Genomic DNA, 24,708 nt, shown 5'->3' with positions numbered 1-24,708 from the left:
AATCTTCACAGCAATAAAATCTTTTATCTTATGTCTCCATTCAACGGCTAAGATAGGTTATGTAAATAACAGAAACCCACCTGCAAAAATAACACGTGTAGGGAAAAGGTAGGAGGGTTTTCCTTCCAACTAATTACGTTCTCTGTTTTGAATCATCAAAATCAAATTACTGGTTCTAGTTTTAAGAAATAACACACTCACGTTTAGCCATTATCAGATATGATCTGGATAGCAGTTGTTTTTTAGATTTCGCCCACCAGGGAGCAGCAGTAGGTCGCAGCTGTAGGCTTATGACCGTCACCTGACTGCATATGACCTAAATCTCACAGATCTATCAGTAGAAACAGGAAGCTACAGCTACGTGGACGTATGTAATTTAGTCCTCTTGTACCCTTATTCTGTTTGTTTCCATAAATGTTCTCTGACACCGCACACCTGAATGGTCACATGATTACCTGGACTGGTGTGTTTATGTCTGACCTTTGGTGACAAATATCTTTGCACCGCTGTCATGTGGGTAAAAAAGTGGGACTGGAACAAACAGCACATACGTAAGTCACTTTTCACCCTAGGCGCAGCTTGCTTCCCCCAAAGCCCTAACATTTCTCATCTGTCATTTAATGGGTGTACATCCATATGGTGCAACTGTACAGCAGAGGACAAGATGTTTCCCATGTCAAGATAATGCCCTGCAGTTCATGTGCTGTATAACACCCTGTACTAAAAATACCCAGGCAAGTTTCAACAGAAGGAACAGCTTTGTACTTATGCTGTCAAGGTTAGGTTTGTATGCTAGGAGTAGTATTCTTCCCTGTGAACCAGTTGTCTGAGGGCTCTATTTGACTTAGGTTTCCCCCACAGGAGTGACCCTTTAATTCTAACCTCAGGCTAGCTGAAGTTTCTTTTACAGTGTTTAGAGAGAAATGGGGATTTTAATGTGGGTCAGAGATCCTACTTAAGTGTAAAGGGGAACCTTCTACACTGAGCTGTATTCCCCAAAGAGGAGAGTGTTTCAGCACATGCTGTCATTTCCTCCTCTTTCCTCTCATTCCAGCCTGTGAACAAGCGATAAACGACTATAGAGTGGCTGGAAACAGAATGTAGATTCAGTAACACCACAACTGTAAGGCACAGGATTGGTGTTTGTGTGTGAGAGTGAGAGAGAGTCCACACAAGTTATGGTCATTTAAAAAATTATTTTGGACTTTACAATTCATACAAAAATCGCCATAAACTATATGCAATAAGTATGAGGCGTCTCATTATCGGTACTATGATAATTAAACCTAACGTGTTTGCGTAACTGTTCCTAGAACAATCGTGATTGAAATGCAGGGTAAACTCAAAGACGCACGCGCGCGCGTCCGCGCTTCTGCTTCTTCGAGCGCACAGGGAATGTTCAAGGCGTCCGTGCTCTGCTGTGGCATTCATAGTCAGATTTTCCTTTCCTAGTGATAAAACGCTTATCTTGTCAAAGGCCGGGGTCTGTAAACTGAAATGTAACGTACGTCTTATTCGAGTCGGTTAAACAGACTAGTATACACTTAAATATGCAATGAGAGGTGTATAAGAGGCGGTAGTACAGGCAGCAGAGACGCCTCTCACGACACACACAACTATTTATTATCAAAATGCGGAGAACCGAGAGCACAGCTTGACCACGTACTTATACTTGTGCTTTTCAACACAACGCTAACATGTCGGAGCGAGGAGGACTTCAGCGAACGGGAGTTCCGTCTCCTCTCCTGCAACCTTTCAAGTCGGTCACGATTTCTTCGAGTCGCCCGGTTCAAATGAACCTGTTTGCGACGTGGGAAATCGATCGCTCCTCTCCAAGTTGTGTGCCGAGGTATGAGCGCAAGCCCCGTGTTTGGTCACCGTGGACAAACCTGCGTTTTGTAGACTCGCAGATTTGAATGATGCTGCGTTGAAACACTTAGCCCAGTATTATCAAGCTGTACGGAACGCTGTCGGTTATTCGAAACTTCACCCAAGAAACTGAAACGGAACGGGGCACATTTCTCGATCATTGCGATATGGTTAAGAAAAAGCCTATAGGCTAAGTTTAATGTAGCTTATTCAGTGTTTAGGCATCGCAAGATCTCCAGCTCGTACTTGTGACATTTTGACTGGATATTGTATTTTTGTCGGTTGGCTGCCTGTGACAAAATTCTAGTCATGAGCTCAGTCTGACAGGTTATCAGGCATGTTCATCGTTATCTAAAAGCTGTTTTTTCCCTGCACAATGTGCAGTTGTTTTTGAGGATTCATAACTCTCTCTTACTATTTTGATTACAGGTCGCTTTTCTTCAAATGTACAACCGCGCACCACACTAGTGCCTTTTTTTTTTTAATTAAAAAACCCCCAAAACAAACAAACAAAAAACCTTATTTTGCACAGTGAACTTGCGAAAGTATAGATCTGAAGTGTTTACATCCCACTCTGCAGATAAATAAGAAGTTTGGATAACTCAATACCGACATTAATATTTTTTCTTTGATTTTTGACATGGACAGTTGGAGATACCGATTGGAACAGGTTGATATAGAGTGCTTGAGAAGTTCAAACACTGAAGGGGTGTTTGGTCTGTGGAATGAGAGACGGAGCAGAAAGCTGCTTTGACCCTTGTTTTCTAACATGACGTCTTCAGAGTTGCTTTTTTAGAAGTCTGCCAGCATTCAATTTAGATTGTTCTGTTGCATACTAGTAGCATATTTAATTATCAGATTTCTCATCCATTTTAAAATGGGGTTGTGTTTCAGCACCAATGAATCATCTAAAATAATGTGATCGCATGTGTTCTAGCCCATTATGTCAAAGATTTCCAGGGTCAGGAAAAAGTTGAGTGTAATGCCTGTGTTTTTGGAAGGATGACATTTCCTTTCCTAACCTCATTACTGTTCTGAAGCCTACTCTACCAGGCCTCCTGGCTCTAGAGTTACACTCTAATGGTGAGGGACAGTCTTGTAAGTGAATTAGATACGTAATCCAGGAGAGGTAGCTGTGTGTGCCTCACATTGAGGCCTGGCTGAATCCTCTCCATCAGTGGCAAAAGATTAGATTAGGATTTGTCCTTAGTATTGGGAGATTTACCTAAGAGGGGAAATGGCGGTGTACATTAAACTTTGTGAAATCCCTTATTTGTGTAATATAATCGCATGCATTTCTTATTTAAATGATCTATGTGATCTATGTTGATGTCAGTGATAGATGGGCACCTTGTCTAGGCTTGGGTCCACTCTACTTTGAGCCCTGTTTTGCTGGGAATATACTCCAGCTCCCTGCAGCCCTGAACTGGATTAAGTGGTTTAGAAGATGCATGAGTTATTAAATGTTCTAAATTGATTCTTGTCCATTATTGCTGCTTTACATTTACTTACAGTTTCTTGGAAAGCTTTACATTTACTTACAGTTTCTTGGAAAGCTTTACATTTCTGCAGTCATCACCGTCACTCATGGCATTAAAAATGCACCCACAGTCCTTTCCCCAAGCCTTAATAAAAATCTGTAATCCTTTTAAGGCTGTAGGGATACTCTGGTCCAGAGGCAACATACTGATTTATGACCCAAAGACACAGTAAATTAATTTCTTGACATCAAGAAAAGCTCTCTAAACACTGTTTGCAGTTTGCACTAAATATAAACAAAGTGCAAATTACGTTGCAGTTTTCTTAGATATCTATGGTAAACCTTGATATAAAGTTCATACTGTGCTATACAAAAGGTTAAAACTGTTTCTTGGTATTTTGCTGCTTAAAATGTCAATTGTATTTTATGGAATACGGGTACAAAATGTCAAGCCCGCAGAGTAAATCCGAAAGGCCATGGAAATACAGCATATTTATTTAGCTGCCATAGCAACATATTCTCAGAGCAACTTCTGCATCAAGTGCCTCTATCTCTCCTTGTCTCTTTCCCTATCCCACTCTCTCCCTCTCCCTGTCTGTTTCCCTATCCCACTCTCTCCCTCTCCCTCTCCTTGTCTCTTTCCCTATCCTATTCTCTCTCTCTCTCTCCCTCTCCCTCTCCTTGTCGGTTTCCCTATCCCTCTCTCTCCCTCTCCCTCTCCTTGTCGGTTTCCCTATCCCACTCTCTCCCTCTCCCTCTCCTTGTCGGTTTCCCTATCCTTCTCTCTCTCTCTCTCTCTCTCTCTCTCTCTCTCTCTCTCTCTCTCTCTCTCTCTCTCTCTCTCTCCTTGTCTCTTTCCCTATCCCACTCTCTCCCTCTCCTTGTCTGTTTCCCTATCCTTCTCTCTCTCTCTCTCTCTCTCTCTCTCTCTCTCTCTCTCTCTCTCTCTCTCTCTCTCTCTCTCTCTCTCTCTCTCTCTCTCTCTCTCTCCTTGTCTCTTTCCCTATCCCACTCTCTCCCTCTCCCTCTCCTTGTCTGTTTCCCTATCCTTCTCTCTCTCTCTCTCTCTCTCTCTCTCCTTGTCTCTTTCCCTATCCCACTCTCTCCCTCTCCTTCTCCTTGTCTGTTTCCCTATCCTTCTCTCTCTCTCTCTCTCTCTCTCTCTCTCCTTGTCTCTTTCCCTATCCCACTCTCTCCCTCTCCCTCTCCTTGTCTGTTTCCCTATCCTTCTCTCTCTCTCTCTCTCTCTCTCTCTCTCCTTGTCTCTTTCCCTATCCCACTCTCTCCCTCTCCTTCTCCTTGTCTGTTTCCCTATCCTTCTCTCTCTCTCTCTCTCTCTCTCTCTCTCTCCTTGTCTCTTTCCCTATCCCACTCTCTCCCTCTCCCTCTCCTTGTCTGTTTCCCTATCCTTCTCTCTCTCTCTCTCTCTCTCTCTCTCTCTCTCTCTCTCTCTCCTTGTCTCTTTCCCTATCCCACTCTCTCCCTCTCCCTCTCCTTGTCTGTTTCCCTATCCTTCTCTCTCTCTCTCTCTCCTTGTCTCTTTCCCTATCCCACTCTCTCCCTCCCCCTCTCCTCGTCCCTTCTGCTCTCTCTCTCCTCAGACTTCTCAGTCTAACTCTTAAGAAACTAGTGGTGTTGAAGGAGCTTGACCGAGACCTGACTTCAGTGGTTATTGCTGTCAAGCTTCAGGTAAACCTCAGAAACTTCCTTTCTATTTTTCTTCCAGCTGTACCCCATCTCTAAATCTTAAGACTCTACTGTTATTGAATGTGTGACCTCCCAGGGTTCAAAGCGTATTCTACGTTCAAATGAAATCCTGCTGCCGTGTCCTGGACTTTCAGAGACAGATCTACAGCTCACTTTCTCTCTACAGGTTTGTCATGGTCTGTGTGTGGTAACTGTTTCTTTTGTAGTTAAGAACTGACCTTGACCTTCATTTTAAGGGCTGTGAATCCTGCCTTCAGATTAGGGTGGTAACACCCATTGTATAATGCATTGTTTATCATTAAATTCTTTTCAGACTGAGTAGTTTCACAATTCTAAGTATACTTTTAATAAATTTCAATATTGTAACAAACCCAAATATTGTTCTAACTATATTCAGGCTAGAATACATTGCGCTAATTGTATCTAGGCTACAGTAGTCTCTCCTACTCTAAAAGTTTTCTCATTTTATATATGCATTAGATGATTGGACCGTTTATCATCTGCTTTTTCTCTTTATTCCAAAAGTATCCCCATTTTTTGAAAAGGGATGCCAACAGGCTGCAGGTTATGCTCCAGCGCAGGAAGAGGTACAAGAACCGCATGATCCTGGGCTACAAGACATTAGCACTGGGCCTGATTAACATGGCAGAGGTTAGAGGCCTCATCCCAGCACATTATTAAACTGGAGCCAAACTAGAACACCTACAGGACAGTTGGAAGTCTACTGAAATACTAAATCAAATACACTGCTATTTATTTACTACTCTGTTGTTTTAAATCTATTTGTGTGTGTGTGTGTGTGTGTGTGTGTGTGTGTGTGTGTGTGTGTGTGTGTGTGTGTGTGTGTGTGTGTGTGTGTGTATGTATGTATGTATGTATGTATGTATGTATGTATATATATATATATATATATATATATATATATATATATATATATATATATATATATATATATATATATATATATATATATATATATATATATAAAATACATAATATAATAAAATACATAGAGAGAGCGCTGTGGTAATGTAGCTTTGCAAACTACAGTGTAAAACTAGAAAAACTAGATTCCAATATTTACACACAAACCTAGTACTTACCCTCATTTATATTCAGTTTTGCTTGAACCTTTGGGTTTTTTCTCTTGCAAAAGGTGATGCAGCACCCTACTGAAGGTGCTCAGGTGCTGGGCCTGCACACGACAGTGAAGGATATGGCAGTGCCTGTAGCTGAGATCAGGGTCTTCTCTCTGTCCAGTCAGCCTATAGATCCAGAAGGACCGAAGGCCAAGGTGTTCGGTGAGGGATCAGGGCTTTCACAGAGCAGTCAATATAAATGAAAGTGTTTCAAGAGTCATGGGACTAGAGCCCCTAGCAGATGGGTTCTGGCCTATATTGTCGTGTGCCAGTTTGTCTTCTGTCCTCTCAGGCTTTGGTGTGTCATGCTTCTTTTCTCACCCTCTACTCACTCCGTATAGATCGCTCACCTGATATCGATAACTATTCTGAGGAAGAGGAGGAGAGCTACTCCTCTGAGCAAGATGGCAGTGATGACCCACTCCATGGACAGGTTAGACTGGAATGAAGCGCAAGTTGAAAATGAAAAAGTGTGAAAAGAAGGCCATTGAAGGCAAAAGACATCAGTGTCAGGTTTGTAGGAATAAAATGGTGGACCCTGAAGGAAGAAAACCTCGAACTCTGTTTAACTTTCTTTTGCCAGTACCTTTATGATGATGAGGATGAATTAAGGAAGAAGAAGCCTCGTCGTAAACTCACCTCCGCAGCCTCTATTACCAGAGCTAACGTAAGTTACTAGAGCAGGCTGCTGCGTCCAGCTAAAGCCTGGATAATGTAGGACTGTCTTGCCTTTCCCTGATCCTAACAAAGACAAAGAACTACATAGCTGGAGGGCCATCAGCAAAACACAATCACTCAAACCAACACTCATCTGTCATGGCTTGTGAAGAATGCCCAGAAGACAAGTCCAGTAGGTACCCTCCTACCGAAACATTCTGTTGCTCCATGTTGATTTTAATTCAAGGGAGCAGGCTTTTGTGTGTGTGTGTGTGTGTAGTACCCTGAGGTCACTGGCAACCTTTGGACAGAGCAGCTTCGGTAATGGCTTGAATCCTTTGGAACATAATGAAGCATAAGCTTGCCAATATGTGGTGAACATGCGGGGGTGTGAGGCTGGGATCTTCCTTCAGACACTTGTATCAGCTTGCTGTCTGGTTTAGCTGCATGGCGCGTCTGCTAGCTGGTGGCATGGTAGCTCCCGTGCCAGTGTGCGAAGCATTCTGCCTGTTACGACCCCCGCCTCCGCTGCTCGCTGCTATTTTTGCTGCGTGCTATTGTACAGCCTCATACGACACTAATTCATGTGCATTTACTATTGTTGGTTCTGACTTCCCACTTCTCTGTCTGAAGTGAAACGGCTGTTTTTTACATTCAGCAGCCCAACATCAAGCAGAAATTTGTGGCACTACTGAAAAGGTTCAAGGTTTCAGATGAGGTAAACCCACATGCATCTCATGCTAAGTTTCTCTCTCTGTCTTTGATTCTCTTTTTATCCTTCATTCATCCTGATGTGTAGCTATTTTCTGTCTCCATTATAACAGTCTGACCTCAGTGAAGGGACGTTTATCACTAGAAATCTGTCTAATTTTTTCCTGACTCAGTAGAATTAATTCTCATTTCTATCTGATATGCACCATCCCTTTCCCACTCAAGACTTTCTTCGTTTGTGCTGTTTCTATGGAAATGTTTGATTGCCGTGTAATGTGCTTGTAGGTGGGCTTTGGCTTGGAGCATGTGTCTCAGGAGCAGATAAGGGATGTGGAGGAAGACCTGGATGAGCTGTATGACAGTCTGGAAATGTACAATCCTAGTGACAGTGGACCAGACATGGAGGAGACTGACAGCATTCTCAGCACGCCCAAACCCAAACTCCCGTATAGCATACATTCTCTCGTACACAGTGACATTTACATTCAAGTGGACTCTCCATGATGATAAGTGATAAGTGTAGTGTAATTGTAGTGTGATTGAGATCCAGATTCTCTACTGATAAAGTATACTGTATATAATAGTATAGAATAGTTTATCTAAATTAAAGATTGTATGAATGAACTTTTAAAAAAAATGCATCAATTGAAAAAGATATATAAGCAACATAAAATGCATGGTACAGCTGTATGCGAAAGTTTGGGTTCCTTGTGACAAATGACACATTAGCGACAGCGTCTGTAGCTAATCAAACATAAAACACATTTTTGGCAAATCCAGTTACTCTGTCGTTCATAACAAAAAATTAAAAATCTAAATCATCAGTGTAGCTTGTACAAAAGCTTGGGCACCCTAAGCATTGCAATAACTCAGATCATTTTTGACAAGGTCTCAGACCTTGATTAGCAAATCAAACTTGAGGCATGTCACCAAATGTAATTAGGAGCTGTCAGACGAATAAAATATACAAGCTTTGTAATTTCTGTGACTCTTCAAACTTTGTGCTAACACTCAGCTGTGGGATCCTCTAAGCAACCATCAAAAGAGCTGGAAATGAAGGTAACCAATGCCTCCAAAACTGGGTGAAGACTATAAGAAGACAGCCAATAATTTTCAGCTCCTGCAGTGGTTTCTGCAGTGCAGAATGTTATTAAGAAAGGGCAGGTCAGGGGAGCTGTGGAAGTCAAGACGAGATCTGGGAGACCAAAAACGCTGTCAGAGAAAACTGCGTGAATGCTGGTAAGATTGAAAACTTAACCCCGCCATAGGCCTGCCAAGATCCTCCAGGACGGTTTAGCTGAGTCAGGCCTGGGGTTGCAGCATTGCTTGCACAAACATTGTTTATGCAAGAGTCACAAGAAGGAAACCTGTGACCTCGTCACAAAGAATTTGAAGTATGCTGCAGAACGTCTAGACAAGCCAGAAGCGTGCTGTGGACTGATGAAATCAAAATTGAACTCTTAGGCCACAATCAGAAGAGAAGGAACCACATTTCATGAAAAGAATATTTTTGCCAACTGTGGAGCACAAGCAGAGGGACGGATGTGTTCCACAAAATACCAGCAAATGTCAAACCACCTGTTAAAAGGCTGCCGACCTAAACAACACAGAACATTTGTGGATAGACCTTTAACAAGCTGTGCATGCAAGATGACCTAAGAATATTTCAGAACTAGGCTTTCTGCAAAGACCAGTGGGGGAAAGTTCCAAATACAAGCACTACTAACTGTCTAAAAGGGTGTGTTACTAAGCGACACTGTAAGGTGTCCAAACTTTTACCCAAGCCACATGAACAATTTTTATTTTTAATTCTTTTTATATTATGGAAGTACATTAGGATTTCCCCCAAATTTTGTTTTTGTTTTGTATTTCAGTAGCTACAGAGGCTGTTTTTACTACTTTTCAATACAAAAAATGACACGTGTCACTTATCCAAGGGTGCCCATGCCACTTTATATAACTACTTGACATTGTGTTCAACCTAGTGGACGACCAGGTTAAAGATAACAATCCACACAGATGACACAGGAATGACTGTTTCCTCTGATTATGCATAGCCTGCTTTGTGTGTGTGTCTTTGTCTGTGTGTGTGCAGGCCATTCTTCGAAGGCATATCTCAATCTAACTCCCAGACAGAGTTTGGCACTCTATACAGCAGATGGAACCTGGGCAGACACACACTGAGTCCAGTTGAGTCTCACATTTACAAATGATGCCAGCGAGCCTTACCTGCATCTCAGATCTTGTCTCTTGTGTCAGGATCAACAAGCTGAATAAGCTGAAGGTTAACGGAAAGGTCTGAAGCACGTGCACGCTACTGCTGCGTCAGCGTGCGCACGCTACTGCTGCATTGATTCGCCTCCCTTGCAGTCTCATCTCTCCAAGTAAAACACTCTAATTGGATTTCCCCCCCCCCCCTCTCTCTCTCTCCTGAAGCAGGGAGAACAGTCTGCATCCAGTAAAATCCAGCGCTCCAGCAGTGCATACCTGGACGACGCCTTCTCAGAGACGGACACGCCTGTGAGATCAGCAGCATCTTCCCATCTCTCCTTTCCCTCACACTGTCCCTTTTGTGTTCTTCATCTCCTCCTTCAACTCCTACTCTGCCTCTTTTATTTGCTCTGTGGATTTGGGGTGCAGCTGGTAGGTAGTGTGTAGTTTGGTGTAGTAATTTATAGTTGGTGTTGCAGGAGTTGAATGAAGTGGAAGTCGTGAGTGAAGGAACCCCCAGTATCACCGTGTCGGTCGTAGAGAGACCGCGGACCCCACAGCGTAGTAGCAGCCAGAACATGTCCTCTCCAAGGTTGATGCTGTACACGTGAACACACACCCAAATGGAACCATGCAAGACTCTGCTTCAAGCGAACCCCTCTGCTCCAGCTGACCACATGATGTCCCTGTGACTCCCTCTCAGGCTGGATGGTGGGCACACTCCTAAACACAAGCGAGGAACTCCCGTGAAAGAGAGGCAGCTGTCCAAGCCCCTGAGCGAGCGCACCAACAGCTCGGACAGCGAACGCTCTCCAGAGTTCAGCTTCACTCCACAGGTATGCACCCTCCCCTGGGTGACCTTGCCCCCCCCCCCCCCCCAACCCAACCCAACCCCCGGGGCACCCTGTTGAACCAGCAAATGCTCTGGCTAAAGCTCCGCAGAATGGGCTGAGCCCAGGAGGGTCTGAGGCGTGAATAAGCATGATTCATACAGGCCATGGATTAGAGCGCTGGAGGCTCCGGGTGGGTGTGCTAGAAGCGGAGATGGAGAATGGAGGAGAGTGGGTGCTAATTTTGCTTATGTAACAGCACACTGGCTCTGCAGTGAGTCAGTATCTGGCCAATGTTGCAACTGTTATTGCACAGAAGCGTCAAAATGTCTCTCTAACATACGGCAGCCATCGGGGTGAAGTGCCACGTTTTTAATCCCTCCTGCAGTGTCGTACCCAACGTGTTTCACGGGTTGCCAATAAAAGATACGTAAATAGCTATGTTGTTGGGTCATTCAGTCCTGTAAAGTGCACTTGCATTTGTAAGCCATACAGCTGGTTTTATAATGAAGCAAGTTTGGTGTCTAGCTGATGAACCAGTATCTGGGTCATCACTTGTGCACTAGGCTGTCGGTGTTAAGTGTACACTGAGTGACACTCTGTGTTTCTTCTGCCTGTTGGTTTGTGAATGTATGCAGATGCCAAGGAAGATAGTGTATGACCAGCTGAACCAGATCCTGGTGTCAGACACCACGCTACCTGACAGTCTCGTCCTTGTTAATGGCCGTGACTGGCAAGGACAGGTAGTCACAGAACCTTCTCTCTTCCTTCCTCTGAGTCCTGCTCACCAACTAGCACTCTTTTGTTCTACTGGCAAACACACATTTCAAAGCAGTGTGCTTGCTAAGTAATCTTGACACCAAGATGTATTTAGACAAATAAATAAAGGTTAGTATTTTTCTGTATTTGCCAGATATATAGGAGCTTATCGAAACACACCGAATCCAGTTAGGTTACAAAAACACACAAATGGAAAACAAATCTGTTTGGGCAGTACAGGCTGGTCTCTGAAGGTATCTATATTAGACATTTTATTCCCATAGAGAAATGTGTGTGCGTTTGTGTGTTTAGTATGTGGCTGAGCTCCTGAAGGCACAGAAGCTGTCAGTGGTGTGTACCTGCTCAGGATCAGAGATCCAGGCTGTGCTCTCTGGCCTGCTCACTCGCATTCAGAAATTGTAAGTATCACAGCCATAGAGGATGTGTTAGAACAGGACCGGAGCAGAAACTGCGCAATACATAAAATGAAGAGTGACTTGGATCTTTAAGAATGTTTATCTTATAGCAATAATTACTGTAACACCTTAAAATTCTTTGCATATTTCCACATTTTAAGATGCCGTTTGTTGAAAGTATTATTTCACACCTCTGTATAACACCTCTGTAATTTCATGTTTATGTTCTAGTCCTCTCTGTACCTTCACGCTTTTCCCTCCATGCTCCTGATCTCCGCAGCTGCAACTGTAACTCCATCATGCCCAAACCAGTGAAGGTTGTGGTTGTCGGGGGGCAGAGTTATCTGGGAGCCATTTTGCGCTTCTTTGTCTCTCAGCTGGCCAACAAGATGTCTGACTGGCTGAGCCATATCCGATTTCTAGTGGTACCACTAGGTAAGTAGGTTCTCAGCATCAAGATAATATTTTGACTTGCTTTGGAACATGCGTTCCCTGCCTGTGTAAAATACACTGATCGTGTGTGTGCGTGCAGGTTCTCATCCCGTGGCTAAGTATCTGGGTTCCCTTGACAACCGATACAACTCAGCTTTCCTGGACAGTGCATGGCAGGAATTCTTCAGTGGGCCAGAGTCCTCTCAGCCATGTACGTACCTGCTGCTGCTGCCCTAGGGTTGTGCGAGGCTTGCTTTCCTTAATTTGGGTTTTGGCTCTTGTTTTTTTTTTGTTTTTTTTAAAGGGTTTATTTCATTTTGACTTGGGAAATTCGGTTTCTTTACTTGTACCTGGAACCAAAAAAACCCAAGCGTCACAATGGAATATATCTCCTATATGCTGGAAATTTTGTTGTTGGACCCCATCTTCCCACAGTCTATCCACATAACAGGTTTTATGTGTCCAGGCTCATTGAGTACAGAGGGGGTGGATGTGGCAGGCCGCATCTGTCAGTACATCAGCGGTGCATCGGTCACTCACCAGCTGCCTATAGCTGAGGCCATGCTCACCTGCAAGAACAAGACGTGAGTAGAGCTGCAGAGCAGAGCTGACTCAGGAAAAGGTTCTAGAGCAGCAGAGCTGACTCAGTAGGCAGTTCTAGAGCAGCGGTCACCAAAACAGCCACTTTCCAGAGCTTAGCTCCGACCCAGCTCTCATACCCAGATCTACCCAGGTTGGTGACCACTGTTCTAGAGCCTTATAGAACAGTCTTATTAGACCCTTAAGAGATTTCATTGTTTTTCCAGGCAAGATGACGATTCCTGCCAAATGTTTGTCCCGTTTGTGGGTGTAAGTAAATCTTCAGTAGCTGCCCAGAAAGTTATAATCTGATCCCTATTGATATTGCCAAACATTGATCTAAATCTTTTTATTTTATGTTAAATAGGTGGTTAAAGTTGGTTTGATTGAGCCTGGACCTGGAACTACAGGTATAAATGCCTTTTAGTGATGTGTGGCCACAACTGTCTGACTGTTTTCCTTTAAAGCTACAATTAAAACAAGTGAGTTAAAATCTTGAACTTGTAATTCTTCTTTCCTTTAGCTGGAGAATGTGAAGAAGGAGTTTCCTTAAGTCTGGTAGTTCCATCCACATCTCCCCCTGCTCACTCATTGTCTGCTGCGATGATGAAAGATTCAATCACCCCACCCCCTTCACCATCGCTCAGTAGCGGTTTGACTGTTCTTGGGTATGTGCACTCCTAAATCCTCAGTTTAGTAGCAGCATTCATTTCGCTGTTCTGAAAGTTCTCACTGTGAGCTCACACAAATGCTGAGACTTGTTTGCAAGTATTTTTGTTCCTTGTGACCAGGAGTCCCATCCTGTCTCATGGCGTGGATGCCATAGGCCTGCAGGTGGATTACTGGGTGGCTGAAAAGCGTAAAGACGGCGAGAGGCGGGACACTAAGAGCACCCTGAAGAGTGCTTTCAGGTCGCTGCAGGTCAGCCGGCTGCCCAGCACAGCCTCCGCGGAGCTCCATTCCAACTCCTGCACCATGTCTATGACTGTGGTCACCAAGGAGAAGAACAAAAAAGGTGATTGGTTCCCAGCCTACATAAGCAACAGAATTGACTGCACTGTAATGACCTTCTAGGGCTTATAATGCACATGAGTGACATCATGTGGAGGACTGGATTTGCGTTTACTAGGGATTTTTAGACTGTAGATTAATGCTCTATTGACTCGTTTTCTATTTACTGTGACCTATCCTTGCTGTCTTTCATTAGATTACAAAACAGTGCTTGTCTCAGCCAGCTCGTTAATACCGATAAAGACTGCAGTCGACCGTTCCATTTGTCTGTCTCCAGTCCCTACTATCTTTCTGGGGAAGAAACCAAAGGAGAGAGACACTGAGTCAAGGAGCCAGGTGATCGAGGGCATAACCCGACTCATCTGTTCTGCTAAGCAACATCAGACAAGCCTGCGAGGTAGACAACCCACCCTATGCATTCTAGCACAATCGGTGAATAATGGGGGAAAAACTGAAGTAACGCTACAAATAAGCCTTTAAAAAAACCAAGCACCTGTATTTTTATGACACCATTTCAGATGTTTACATCTAGATTCTCTAGCTTGATGCTTGTATTAATATTTGATATAAATATAGCAAATAAAGATTTTGAAGGATAGAAATACCAGTACAAATGTCTGATGTTATCTAGCTTGTTTTCCTTGCTTTTTTTGGCCTGTATTTCAGTATCTGTGGATGGAATGGAGTGGAACGATGTGAAGTTTTTCCAGTTGGCATCTCAGTGGCCTACACATGTGAAGTACCTTCCAGTGGGTTTGTTTGGCTACAGTAAAATGACGCCCTAGTGGCCGCTCACCTGAAGCAACCAACCAGCTGGGGCTGATTTTTTTTTTTTTTTTTTAACTCTGCTACTTCAAAAATATGGAGGAACAGTTGTTTAGTTCCTCTGGAGTATTAAAAGAAAAAGCTGTGCTGTTGCCCGATTGTGTTATTGGTCTTCTGAGGCAAGAGGCATCTCTGTGCGTGGTTATTTTCTGCTGTGCAGTTAATAATGCAATAAGATCTAAACACTGTATTGTGATTGTAGGAGTATTCAGCTGCCTACTGTTTAAGATTGATAAGAATGTAATGTTCCTTCACATGTTCTTAAGGTCAGTGACTGTGAACTGTAATTGTGGTTATTTTATAGTATAATCTATATAACATATGAGTCTAATTTTGCAGGATTAGGAAAGTTTTGTTATTCCAAAATAGTGTAATATTGAAAATATTCCAGATATACTCTCTCTCATGTATCTATTGAATATTTTTTGGGTTCACTATATGGTGTGCTGGTGGTGCGCGTGTTTGTGTGTGTGTGTGTGTGTGTGTGTGTGTGTGTGTGTGTGTGAGCACAAGTGAAATCGAGATGCTGTACCTGTGCAAAGTTCATTTATCTTCTCATCCGGAAGGCCCTGGCGACTCTTGACACCTTGACAGTTCTTCCATGCTGATGTGATCTTAATACTGATGTTCTTTGTGGAAGAAAACTCATTATTAGCATTTCTTAAGTATGTAGGTGAAAAATGTCATTGGTCTCTACCTCCTCTTCACAAAGTGAGATGTTCCAAGATGGCCTGGAAAAACCATCATTATAATATACCTTTTTTGATTGCCTTTGACATTTAATTGTTGTATGCAAATAAGTATTTTGCATGCTGTAAAGTCTTCTGCTATCACATTTAAAGATATGTATTCATAAGTCAAACATTTTTATTAATTTGTCACATTTAGACAAGTTATGTGCACTACAGATAACAAATGCATCCTAACTGGACTGTCAATGTTCCACATCTGAGACATAAATGAATAACCATAACCGATTTCATGCATGCTTCCATAATTTCAAAAATAAACCTTTTGAGAAAATGACCCCATTTTCTATCTCCACATATTGGTGAAGTGTGTGTATACAGTCTATGTGAAGTATTACCATGTACCAAGATCCTGAAATGTATGACTTTGTATCTGACAAATTTAGATTAAAATATATGTGAGGATACATAATTATATATAACACCAGACTAATAAAGTCTCCAAAGACTGGCCAAAAGGAGGCTAAATAAATGAATGTTCTCAGTTGTCAGGCAATTCTGATTTGTGGGCGTGTACAGAGAAAGAGACAGGAGAGAAAGACAAGGAACTGTTGCCAGTCAATAACTCAATTCTATTTGCCCAGTGTTTCCCCGTGAGATTTGGAAAGGACTAACAGTCCGGCACCGTTCTCCTCTTGTGATGGCTTGCTCACGATGGCTCCTCACCCTTGCCTGCTTGGCGTCTGCCTATCTTCAGTATGGTGAGTATTTCTTCTGAGTTAAATCGCATTGTGCACCTCTTGTATTCAGAGGGACATTTAATAAAAAGATCATAGGACTGGTAGGCAAATGTCCAAAGGACTGATGCTGATTTGAATAAATATAAGTCTAAATATGTTTTTTGTTTTCGTTTTGTGTTTTCTTTTACCAAATAATAAAATGCTATCAACTGAAAATATATTCAGTTGTAGTTTCAATATGAATTTTGAATGGATTTGGATGTTTTTTGCAATACACAGTACATAATACTAGTATTTTTACTGTATGTTTTGTGTGTTTTTGTAACCTCAAAATTCAAAACATGTTTGCTGTATGGGTAGATAAGTACTCTTCAGAAGAAGACTTTTGGACTCTATTGTTCTCGTTCTCTCTCTCTCTCTCTCTCTCTCTCTCTCTCTCTCTCTGGCCTAGCTGAGGCTGTCAGCTGTAATTATGGCTTGATGGTCACTATGTGTTCCCACACATGTACACAAAGGTCCGGGGAATGGTGCACTTGTGGGGGAGGAGCGCATCATTACAGTAATGGCACATGGACATGAATGGGACAGTGGAAAGAAAACCACATACACCATTTTATCATTTACACTCCTTGACATTTTGCTATTTATTTTAATCTTACATTTAATGAGTTCACAGTGCATGAACTATGCAATTGGACCATCATATTTACTAATTTTATAAGCAGTGGATTTACTTCTAAATGGTTATTTATGAGAGGTGCATGCTGGGTTTTTTGGGTTTTTTTGGTCATGCATTATGCAACTACAGTCAAGGCTGTATTTCTTTTCCCAGATTATTTAAGAAACCAAATGAACAGGCATAGAAATATATAAACGTACATATTTGTTGTTAGTAGTTTTTTGTTAAAGGCTTTAAAGGAAAAATTGTTCACAGAACTTTACACCTCCTACCAACCACAATTGTCTCTGCATGCCTATATTCTTTACAGTTAAATTCATTTTTTACTTAGTCTATATTCTTTACAGTAAAGTACATTTTCACTTACTCAGTATTCCTTACCTGAGAATGCTGAGTGACTAACAACATTTTAAAACAGAATCTTACAACACACTTGTTTAATACTGGATTTAATTAGACTCGATATCTAGCTGCTGGAAGTTTGAGTTTAGCTTCAGTTTTTTGAATTCGTGACCCACAGATCATTAATAAGGATTGGGGTTTGACATTGAAGAGGTGAATTCTTTTTGTTAACATTTGCTTAGACCCTACAGGACTTCTAAATCCACTCTTCCAGTGTGTTGGGGTTTGAAGCCTCTGAGATTTTGTTTATTTACGGTTACGGGGCACATAGCAGTTGTGTACTTATGGTTAACGCTGATAAAATTCCTTTTGTTTCCAGTTTTCTTAGCACCATACCTCTTCATCTGCTGATTTTCATTCTCATTATTGTTTATCTGTTTTACTCTGCCAAACTGTAGGATTTTTTAATGTCAACTTTCATCATTTTCCCATTGCACTGTAGTTTATTCTGACTCCCTCTGTATTTTAGGCAGCTTATTTCAAGATGTTTCAAACACTATATAAAGTGACATATGACTAAAATTTTATATTATTAAAAAGTGATAAACATAAATAAATTTACATTTATACTGACAAAACATGAATCAGCATGACTATAATCTTCGTATATACGTTGTAGTAAATAATTTTATTTCCCACCTCTCATTCTTTTATGAAGAGAAGTGAAGCAGGAGATGAGAGCAGGAAAAATTAATTTCTGGAATTTATAAATGCAAATGAAGCTGGAAATGTCCAATCACATTGTGTAATGTGGCATGATGAGTGGTCATGCGCATAGTCAAACCACATATCGGAATGAACACACACATTCAGCAGACGATAACTGTATTAGTTTAATTTAATTAGATCTGTTTAATATTGAAAAAGGCATACATTTACAAAACTAAATGCATATTTACCACTGGGGCAGAGAACTCTGCAATTCTGCATACACTCATCATATTCTGCACCCATTTTTGCTAGAGACACAGTCTCTTCTTTCTGTGATGATTTGTACTGCAGATTTGTCTGCAGTACAATTTACAACACACCAAGTAGAGAAATCAGCAAAGACTGGAATTAAAACCCTCTGATATATGCATCATGAGTAAGATAAAGCTCTCATATTTTGCATATTCTTTCTATGTGAATCTAATTGTCCAGAGGAAAAAAATACAAAATTTAAAAATATATGTCAAGAGCACTTTTGTTATTGAAGCATATGTATTACTACTTGCATAACTAACTGCATACTTGTTTTTGAATATGCATGTAACTTGGGTGGGCATATTAATGAGTGGGCTACTTTCCCACACCCATTTTTGAATATTCATATGTATTTTTGCATGCAAGTTACTTTTTCTTCATTTCTTCATACACATGTATGGATTGGATTCAATAAGCATACCTGCTTTTGCATACATATACATTTTGACAATACATAGTACTTTTGCAGTATTTGCTGACTATGCTTTTTTTGTACTCCTTTGTCTTGAATATACCTTAATGTGCTAAATATGTTTTTGTGATGATACGTTTCAAGAAGAAAACACTTTTTTTTTTTTTTTTTGCATACACAGTAGTTTTGGTTGTGTACTACTTTTGTTGCAATGGTTGATGATAGTGAGGCATACTGGTTTTAGAAGAAGCAAACTACTTTTTTGAGTATGCATACTTTAAAAAAAAAAAAGAATATACTGCCTTTGCATACAACAACAATGAATTGAATGACCCAGAGCACAGGAGTGACAGCAGGACTTTCTCCAATGTTCAGGCTCAGTACGTGTGACAGTGATGGAGTCTAGTCTGCAGGTGGTGCAGGGCGACTCGGTCACCTTACCCTGCTCCTTCCTCTCCTGGATTCCCCTGATTCGTCTCAGCATCATTTGGACTGTGACGCCCTTTTCTGACCCCGACTCACCCACACAGGTACTGCTCACTGACCACTGCACAAGAAAACACAGGTCTTGGAAAAATAATTGGGTTGAATTCAATTGAACATGAATGAAATGATGCAGAAAACCTCCAGGTGTTTCTGCATAGGTGTGGCTTCTGAATTGTCTATTCAGTTCACATCCCAGCATATTTAGTATTGTGGTGGACAATATTCAGCTTCCCAAACCATCAGTAAATAGCAACCAAGGAAGAGTCATTCAATTGTGTTTAAAAAAGGAAAAAAAAAAAACCCCCAAAAAAACCACAACAGAGAAAGCATCACTTAATAGGGCAGTATACAGTGACTGTGATCGCCATCCTATGGTTGAAGGTAGAACTAAATGTCTGATGCAGTAAAACAGAAAATGATTGGCCGGAACCTCCCCTACCTTAAGGCCCTCTATAAAATAGAGAAGAAGCAATATTGTCAATCACATCCCTCACATTCTGCTTACTCCATTCTCCATCTTCCTTCAGGGGTGAGATACCAGATCAAAAGCACTATTTATGTTCCACAAACTCATTGTAAAGTGACACCTTATTACTTGGCTATTTAAAACTAAAGTATTTAACTAGTTATAGCTCGATTTACCATAGCTCAATAGGGCACATGTTTAGAACATGCTGTAAAAGTAAGTAGAAATACACATTTCTGGATGATATTTATGCAACAGCTGGAGAGAACTTCAGGACAAGTTATCATATTACTGCTAACTATTTATTCTTGTAATTATAATCTGTATTTTGTATTTATATTGTTTTGAAATCTTATCATCACAACATCCCTCACACTGTGGCAACATCTCATGCACCATATTTGGGGACAAATTTCACTTATTCACCAGGTGATAATGCTTAACCAAGGGCAAGTGGTCGAAAGCCCTGCCTTCACCGGCAGGGTGGAATTTGCTGCCGTGCCCTGGAGCGCTGATATCACCCTGAACGACGCGCGGGTGTCTGATGCCGGCTTCTACCGTTGTGTGGTGAGCAATCCTCCAGAGACAGGAGACCCTGGCATTGGCGAACTGAGCCTCAGTGTGCTGGGTAGGCAGCTCCGTTCCTAGCATTCCCCAGCATTCATTGATTCCTGTGTGTTCATTAGCCAGGCTCCCTCATCTCTGTTTATAGCACCAATCATCTAGCAATCATCTCACACACATACTGAGAGGCTACAGCTGGCTGCAAACAATAATTTTCTTTCCTTAATATATGAAGCCGTTTAAGCCGATTATATACACAGTGAAATGTAAATGCTGATAATGTCAAACACAATTTCGCGACACTATTAATAGGCTGAGTGAGACACCCCATGTCTGCTGTGTGTGTGCGTGCACAGTGCCCCCATCCCTGCCTGTGTGCCTGTGGGAAGGGAACACTGATGTGGGGGGCAGTGTGACTCTGTCTTGCATAGCGGTAGAGGGGGTCCCCACTCCTCATATCAGCTGGGAGAAGCTGGACCCAGACCGGATCACCCTGCCCGTCAACATGGAGGGTAACAGCCGACGCTTCCGTTCCCAGTGTGAAAAGTTTGAACTTGATGCTTTTTCTAAAGTCTGAATCTTACACAGACTATGACTGTGTCCGTCCTTAAGGAGAGCTTATGGGCTCAGTGAAAATTGTCAACATGTCCGCACAGAATGCTGGCGTGTATCGTTGCTCTGCGATGAACCTTCTGGGCACTCAGAACTGCTATGTGAATCTTCCAGTGTCCACCCGTGAGTTCCGTCCAGCTCGCCCTAGTCAGAACACGGCCTGACAACTCATTAGCACTCACCAGCTGTGTTTATACATTAATATACAGCATGTTGAGTCACCAGAGCCTTTATTAGAAACACACACTGTACCTCGAGGGTGTACAGTGAGAATCTCTAGCCCAGTTGCTGCAGTGCAGAATTATACTAAGTACAGGTCCATGGCTAGCTGGATCATTTTTGGGTGGTAGACCACTCTCAAACCAACAGTAACACTAGCACATGTAAAAATAAAAAAACTCAATGCTGTTATACCTGATATACCTGTTCCAGCTCAAACCCCAACCATGTCAGTGTTAGTGCTGTGCTGTGAACAGTCCACCACAAAAATACCATCTGGTCAGTAATGGTCCAGCAGTCAGAAACTAATCAGGGAGGGATGCTGGGTAAGAAATTGTGAGCTACAATCTGTCATTTTAAAATGTATTTATTAGAAGGGTAGAGGAAGAAAGTACGGGTGTTTAATAAAGGGCTCAGAGTTAACTATGGGATTGCAAAGTGGCCCTGACATTGCCTGACTACTTGCGTGAGGACAACAGTGGGGCAGATCTTTGAGATTATCTGTAGAACATCTCTGTCTTTCCCTGTGCAGCTCCAGACAATTATCCAGGTCTCCTGCAGGGGGTGCTAGTGACACTATCTATGGCTCTGATTCTGCTGGCTCTGCTGGTACTGGTACTGTGGCTCCACCGCTTGGCTCAGGAGAGCAAATGGACGCATGGCCGCGAGGAGGAGGAGTGCTTCAGTGAGATCAGACACATTCCTCCTCTGGTCAAGCGTTCCTTCGTCTAAGTGATGGGAAACCATATGGACTTTGATTTCGTTTTGATACTCATTTCAGTATCATGTCTGAATGACATCAAGTTTGGTTGTTGGGCTTTTTATTTGAGGTGTCAGCTGGGGACATAAAAAGTAATTATTTGGTTAATATCACAATGTTCAAAATGATCATGAATTTTTCAGTAATCAGAATGTGAACCAAACTAAGTCCCCAGGGCTACGGGGTGCAATCAAGCGCAGTCCGTGTTCCTTGCAACTGCTTAATTTGATTAGCTGAAAAATTTTGAAATGGGCTTTGGTTGACCTAGAAAGGCAGAAACAAATGAAACTGACTAACAGTTAATGGTTGGTTGATGTAGTGGAAGGGTGTTTTTCATCTGGTTCATATTCTTTAAGTTTTTTAAATAAAGAAAAACAGGTCACACTACCTTGCACCTCCACAACTGCTTCTGGTTGCATCCACAGTAATGAAGAGCTGCCCTCAGTCAGTTTTCTCTTCCTGAAAAATGTGAGAAACACTTATAAAAGGAATCTTACAAATAACTGAGCTTAATGTTTTCCAGCTTGAAGTTTGGATTTAGCTGCATTTTTAAACTCAGTTAAAATGGCCTCTTTTGTTAAATTTTTTTGTTAAAAATCTAGTATCTAGAGAACTCAAGAAAATAACTCGATGTGTATTTGTGGTAAAGCAGCCAGACTTTGTCATTTTAATCGCTCCCCCCCCCCCCCCCCCCACACTTTTTAGTTTATTTTAGTTCTGAAATTTACAGAGCCTGTTTCAATCAGTTTTAAAGACCAAGTAAAGCATCATGTAATGCAATTTGCAGTTGTTTTTAATGCACCACCATATTAGTACAATGTATTATTATTATTATTATTAGTTGAAATAATAATAATTAGTTGAATTACATTAAATGAACTTGCCAGCATGATTATAGTCTGTATTATTTCTATTCTACTGCCTTAAAATGCATTTTTATTGCAGCAGAATCAATCTTTCTATGGACAAGGCTGTGGGGACATAGGGGTGCAGAGGCTGCTACAGCTCCCGCTAGCGGGTGGCAGAGGATCTGCACTTCCACGACTTTACATTAAAAAAAAAAAAATGTCTGACTCCCCACACAGGTACTGCTCACTGAACGTTGCACCAGCCACACAGGTCTTGGAAAAAGAATCGACTTCTCATGTGGGAATCCATAGATGTAACAACTGGTGCTGGTACGTAGTCACAGTCTCTTCTGATGGACTCGCTTCCAAGTGGGCACTCGGCAATGTGCCTAATGGCTTCACACACGCTGACTTGGTTCTCTGAAGACTCTGGCATTCTGACCCTTTTGCAGATCTCTGTGGGAGACTGTGAGAGGTAACTACCCGTCATCCTCCAAGATTTTCATGACTGAACTGATACATAAGTTGCTGCCATCCACCTACGGCCAGCAGCATTCTGCCTCACTGTTGTGAGGACATACATTAGGTTCTCCATCCTCAAGTTGACTCAAGCCCCACAACGATAATCGCGGAACTTGTCAAATGGTGCTCACTTCAAGGCAAGGAACCTGATCTGGTGAACTGGGTAGTTTCATTCTGAATTGATCCGTTTTTGACTAGCAAAAACTCTAGAATGCAACTCCTCTGGGTGTTCCAGATTAAACTACAGCACGATTCATCCAAATTTGTGCCTATATGGCGTAGTTACACTTTTGTTGGGGCTGCAAAAGCTAAACATGGGTGAAACCATATATAATTTTCTGAAACTACTGAAAGTTGGTTGCGTCCATACTGGCAGTGACCACCTGTGATCACAGCTACCCTCATGTGAGGTCAAGCAATGGCGACAACTACAAAATAATTGATGAACGAGCTACGCTAGCTGCCACACTTCAGGAGATTTTGTAAGGCCTAGATGGATTAACAGCACATTATCTGTTAATAGGCAGATATTCAGTCTTTCACTAATCGGAAAAAGTGACTGATTACATTGCCAGAAGTCCAATAGTTGAAGTACTCATATAATAAATTCTCTCTCAAGGTTTGTACCCATGGCGCTGAGTGAAAATATAGCTATTTTGATGATGGGCCTAGACTGCAATAATGTAACAATACTTCATTTTGTAATGTTTCTAGTTAGAAACAAGTGACAAGTGGCAATAAATAGATCCAAAGCATTTTTTTAAAGGTAGACATGCACATTATCGCTGCAGTGCTGAGTGCGTGATGTAAAAGATCACAGAATACTGATGATAGATACTAGTTAGCACAATAGGCCTAATTATTAACACATCCAGCTATGGCTCAAATAAGTTACATTTCTCTCAACCCCAGTAAAACGGAGCTTCTGTACATCCCAGGGTCTCCCAACGCTTACCATGACCTCACAGTTTCCTTCGAGAACTCCCCGGTATCACCATCTTAGGGTGCTCATAGCTTGGGCATAATTTTGGATTTGGCCCTCTCTCTCACAAGAAGTTGCCCAGGTGCTTGTAATCTCACAGCTAAATTACCGCAACTCGCTACTTGCTGGTCTTCCACCAAGAGCCATCAGATCTCTACAACTTGTCCAGAATGCAGCAGCACGACTGGTCTTCAACCTTCTGAAGTTCAAACATCATTACCCTGCTGCATGCCCTTCACTAGCTTCCAGTAGCTGCCTGCATTGGATTTAAAACCTTGATGCTCACCCACAAAGCCAAAAATGGACCCGGCCCTCCGTACGTCAGTGGTCAAAGCCTGATCCGTATGTCGAGAACCTTGAACCTCAAGTATGGCTCAGCTTGAAATACCATGCTTCAAGGCTATTCCCTGTCCTGGCTCCCAGATGGTGGAACGAACTTCCTCTGGCTGCAATCAAATGCAGACTGAAGACCCAACTATTTGTGGAATATTTAAATGACCATTGATCCTGCACCTATGTTGAGTAACAGAAACGCTAGTACTTATTGTAGGGTAGTATTTGTTACTGCTCTCATCGTTGCGCTAGAGCATGTGTGCATTTTGCGCTTCTAGGCAACAGCATTTGGCCCTGTGTTTCAACAATATTCTAGTTCAAGGGTATCTACTGTCCTGGCTAGGATACAAAAGTGCTTTGTCTTAGAGTGTAAGTCGCTCTGGATAAGGGCGTCTGCTGAAG

The 24,708-nt window shown here is 42.0% G+C and overlaps 2 protein-coding genes across 6 annotated transcripts; both read left to right on the top strand.

Moving 5' to 3' along the window:
• Window positions 1-1,374: 1,374 nt before the first annotated feature.
• On the top strand, window positions 1,375-15,652 carry pacs1a (phosphofurin acidic cluster sorting protein 1a). 4 transcript variants are annotated; one of them, XM_027023565.3, is made up of 24 exons: window positions 1,375-1,849; window positions 4,951-5,038; window positions 5,133-5,222; window positions 5,582-5,707; window positions 6,213-6,357; window positions 6,537-6,628; window positions 6,779-6,862; window positions 7,514-7,570; window positions 7,849-8,009; window positions 9,659-9,752; window positions 10,000-10,083; window positions 10,254-10,366; window positions 10,478-10,610; window positions 11,243-11,347; window positions 11,676-11,782; window positions 12,060-12,214; window positions 12,312-12,422; window positions 12,678-12,795; window positions 13,018-13,060; window positions 13,158-13,200; window positions 13,314-13,458; window positions 13,582-13,805; window positions 14,079-14,198; window positions 14,468-15,652. In XM_027023565.3, the coding sequence occupies exons 1-24, from the start codon at window positions 1,698-1,700 to the stop codon at window positions 14,584-14,586; spliced, it is 2,709 nt and encodes a 902-aa protein (XP_026879366.2). In that variant the 5' UTR covers window positions 1,375-1,697; the 3' UTR covers window positions 14,587-15,652. The 4 variants fall into 4 exon arrangements, with proteins under 4 accessions (XP_026879366.2, XP_026879358.2, XP_026879350.2 ...); XM_027023557.3 differs by having other exon boundaries at window positions 7,511-7,570; window positions 10,003-10,083; XM_027023549.3 differs by having other exon boundaries at window positions 7,511-7,570.
• Window positions 15,653-15,903: 251 nt separating this feature from the next.
• zgc:165604 (immunoglobulin superfamily member 11) lies at window positions 15,904-22,510 on the top strand. Of its 2 annotated transcripts, XM_027022761.3 has the most exons (6): window positions 15,904-16,076; window positions 18,890-19,044; window positions 19,896-20,094; window positions 20,387-20,542; window positions 20,643-20,765; window positions 21,394-22,510. In XM_027022761.3, the coding sequence occupies exons 1-6, from the start codon at window positions 16,016-16,018 to the stop codon at window positions 21,591-21,593; spliced, it is 894 nt and encodes a 297-aa protein (XP_026878562.2). In that variant the 5' UTR covers window positions 15,904-16,015; the 3' UTR covers window positions 21,594-22,510. The 2 variants fall into 2 exon arrangements, with proteins under 2 accessions (XP_026878562.2, XP_081574699.1); XM_081718573.1 differs by lacking the exon at window positions 20,643-20,765.
• Window positions 22,511-24,708: the final 2,198 nt, after the last annotated feature.

This window comes from Electrophorus electricus, chromosome 8 (assembly GCF_041902795.1).
Source record: "Electrophorus electricus isolate QZ-2024a chromosome 8, ASM4190279v1, whole genome shotgun sequence".
NCBI classification, from domain to species: domain Eukaryota; kingdom Metazoa; phylum Chordata; class Actinopteri; order Gymnotiformes; family Gymnotidae; genus Electrophorus; species Electrophorus electricus.
Note: the sequence above shows the minus strand (reverse complement) of the source record. Positions and strands in the feature narration are given on the sequence as shown.

Excerpts from the sequence above, each read along its gene's own strand:
- pacs1a (XM_027023549.3), top strand. The coding sequence starts at position 1,698 with ATGTCGGAGCGAGGAGGACTTCAGCGAACGGGAGTTCCGTCTCCTCTC. Across the intron at positions 6,358-6,536 it reads ACCGAAGGCCAAGGTGTTCG|ATCGCTCACCTGATATCGAT; the intron begins GTGAGGGATCAG and ends CACTCCGTATAG. Across the intron at positions 11,348-11,675 it reads GCCGTGACTGGCAAGGACAG|TATGTGGCTGAGCTCCTGAA; the intron begins GTAGTCACAGAA and ends TTGTGTGTTTAG.
- zgc:165604 (XM_027022761.3), top strand. The coding sequence starts at position 16,016 with ATGGCTTGCTCACGATGGCTCCTCACCCTTGCCTGCTTGGCGTCTGCC. Across the intron at positions 19,045-19,895 it reads ACCCCGACTCACCCACACAG|GTGATAATGCTTAACCAAGG; the intron begins GTACTGCTCACT and ends CTTATTCACCAG. Across the intron at positions 20,543-20,642 it reads CCTGCCCGTCAACATGGAGG|GAGAGCTTATGGGCTCAGTG; the intron begins GTAACAGCCGAC and ends TCCGTCCTTAAG.